Source organism: Pygoscelis adeliae, unplaced genomic scaffold, assembly GCF_000699105.1.
Source record: "Pygoscelis adeliae isolate BGI_AS28 unplaced genomic scaffold, ASM69910v1 Scaffold112, whole genome shotgun sequence".
NCBI classification, from domain to species: domain Eukaryota; kingdom Metazoa; phylum Chordata; class Aves; order Sphenisciformes; family Spheniscidae; genus Pygoscelis; species Pygoscelis adeliae.
The window spans coordinates 1,363,308-1,365,978 of NW_008824232.1; the positions used below are offsets into that span (position 1 = coordinate 1,363,308).

The 2,671-nt window shown below is 59.8% G+C and overlaps 1 protein-coding gene across 1 annotated transcript in view; it reads left to right on the top strand.

Annotated features, from left to right (window-relative positions):
• Nucleotides 1–549: 549 nt before the first annotated feature.
• CD79B (CD79b molecule, immunoglobulin-associated beta) overlaps nucleotides 550–2,671 on the top strand; it is a 4,662-nt gene continuing 2,540 nt past the window's right edge. Inside the window, exons 1-2 of the mRNA XM_009334893.1 lie at nucleotides 550–616; nucleotides 2,599–2,640. Coding sequence (XP_009333168.1) covers nucleotides 550–616; nucleotides 2,599–2,640 — 109 coding nt within the window. The remainder of the gene's footprint in view (nucleotides 617–2,598; nucleotides 2,641–2,671) is intronic.

Genomic DNA, 2,671 nt, shown 5'->3' on the forward strand with positions numbered 1-2,671 from the left:
CAGCATCAACCCCTGCCCATCACCCGCAGGGCTAAACTGGGGGGGATCTGCCCATGCTGCTGTGGAGCTGGGGTACAACCCTGGGGGAAACCCCCCTCCTCTGCCCCCCGGGGATGTGGCAGTGCCGGCAGTCGCGTCCTGCTGCCTGGGCACATCCACTCCCCGGGCACATCTCCTGTGCTCAACCCGGGTTTTGCATCGCCGAGTGCTTCGCAGGTGGGCTCATCTCCAGCTCCGGTGCAGATCCACACCAGTGGCGGCCACCTCCATCAAATAACGCCACCATGACGAGCACAGCCCGGAGACACGAGGCTGGATGGTGCCTAGGGCGCAGGCACCGGCCGCCCCAGCGTCTGCGCCACATTCAAAACTGGCCCCAAGGGGAAAGTCCCAGTTGAGGAGGATTTACATGAGCAGGAAAGGGGCCGCCTCGTGTAGCAGCAGCTTTGCCATTTTTAGGTACGGAGGCCAAGCTGGTCGGAGCGGCCGCTGTGTTTTGCAGAATCGAGGGCCGGTGACTGGATGTTTCCCTGCCGTTTGCAGTGAAAGATGGCTGATCTTTGCACGAGGCTCTGGGTGCTCCAGGTGAACCTCTGGCTGATAGCTCTGGTCACAGGTAGGCATCAAACATGGGCTTTGCATTTCAGAGCAAAGAAATGTGCACGCAGGTGATGCGCCAGCATGCGTCCCTTGCTTAGTGCGATGAGGGACTTCACCCAGGTCTGGCTTTCAATGCATTAGTTTTTAACTTTACAATCGCCGCTCTCAGTCCTGCTTTGTGCAGGAAGCCAGCCCCGGGCGCAGCGGAGCCAGGGAGGACCCATGGGGGCTCGGGGCTTGATGCCTGCCTCGGGTTTTGGGTTTTGCTTCTCACTGGGGTGCAGGGAGGGGTGCAGAGATGGGACACTTTCTCGGGCGGCCGGCTGGCTTTGGCAGGAGCCCACTGCCAAGCGGGCGCAGAGCCTGCCCGGCTGTGGTTGCAGGTGGCAGGAAAGATGGGTTGTGGGTTGTTGTTTTTTTTACCATTTATTGCTCTTGGAGGCTTGAGGACGAGGCCGGCACATTGCTGAGGCCACGGCCAAGCCACGTCCCTTTGCTCCGTGGGGTTCAGTGCCCGGGAGCGGAGGAGAAATGAGAGGAAAAAGGCTCTTGGGGGTGATGTGTGGGCCCTGTGTGAACATCCCTGTGCTGTTCCCCTTTATCCCCATGGAGAAGCAGCAGCTAATCCCAGGACACAGCTCCTGTCCCCTTCCAACCCCTCTTGCTCGGTGCAGGGACACCCACAAAAACCTGCAGCAGCTCCCACCCTCAGCTGGGGAAACTTGTGCCCTCAGGAGAAAGGGCTTTTAAAGGGTTTCTGTTGGGTGGCCACACAGGTCCAGCATGGACTCGAGGTCGCGGGGTTTCATCCTGGCTCTCACGGTGGCTTCGAGGGAGGGCAGGAGAAGCTCAGCCCATCCGTGGCTGCAATGGAAATCTTGGCTTTGAGGGATGTGAGGGCTTTCAGGGTGAGGGACCAGCCTGGTCTTCGTTTAGAAAGAAGAGCAAAGCCCTGTGTCCCGGCTGGCCAGCAGGACCACGGGTGGCAGGGACACGTACCCAACACACAGCCCGGACAAGGTGCATCTCCCCATCTCAGAAAAAAATGAAATGGGGCTGGCGGGGAGAGTTTGCCTGCAGAGCCCTAAGTGCTGGCGGTGAGCAGGGCAGCACAGACCCGGAAGAGGCACTGGGACAGGGAGGGGAGCCCATGGCTGAGCCAGGAGGTCCCTGCCGGGCTGCTCTTCGGGGCAGGAAAGTCTGCAACAGGGTGGCAGGGCTCAGGAATTGAACCTTCCTTCTTCTTCTTCTTCCTCTGGGGGGAATTTTGCAGCTGCCCCAACGTGCTGGGAGGTGGTGCAGCCCCCGCCTTCGTGCCAGCTTCCTCATGGTAGGGTTTGGCGAATATTCATCAAGCAGATGGAGCTGGGCAATGAAGCAGTGCAGTAAACAGGGCTGGTGCTTCCTGCCCAGCTGCAGCAAGAGGAACCGAGGCACAGGGGCACTGGAGCTGCAGGCAGGGGCACCCATGGGTGCTGGGGGGTCCTCGCCTCACCCCACTTCCTGCACCACACCGCAGGTCCCACAGCTCCATCCAGCCCTTGTCCTGGGGGGCTGCATGGTCCCAGGGTCTGAGAACGCCCCTGGCCACCACGGGGCTCCAAGCCTAGGGAAGCCACGGCAGGGAAAGTTTCTGGTTGATTCAGGAAATGGAGAGTGTGACTAAAGAGGTGTGAGTCTGCCTGGACCCTCTCTGAGAGGTGCCAGCCCTGGGGGGATATCAACAGCGAAGGCAGGTTTCACTGGGATGTCAACCAGAAAGCGGCTTACTTAGAGAAGATTCAGGAGATGGGATGGAAATAGAAGGGTTTGTACCCAAACCTGCACTGCCTCGTGTCCTCTGAGTGGGGCTCTGGTTGATGCTTCCAAGCGCTCCATCCCATATGGAGCGGGCACAAAGGACCCACGGTACGTGCAGTCCCACGTGGGACATCCTACACGGGCTTGTCCTACGTGGGCTTTTGGCCACCATCTCAGGGCCCTTCTCCTGTCTTGCAGGTGGGATCTCAGCAGACAAGAACAGCACCAAGAACAGCACAGGTAATCTCTCAGACCCATCGGGCTCTTTCCC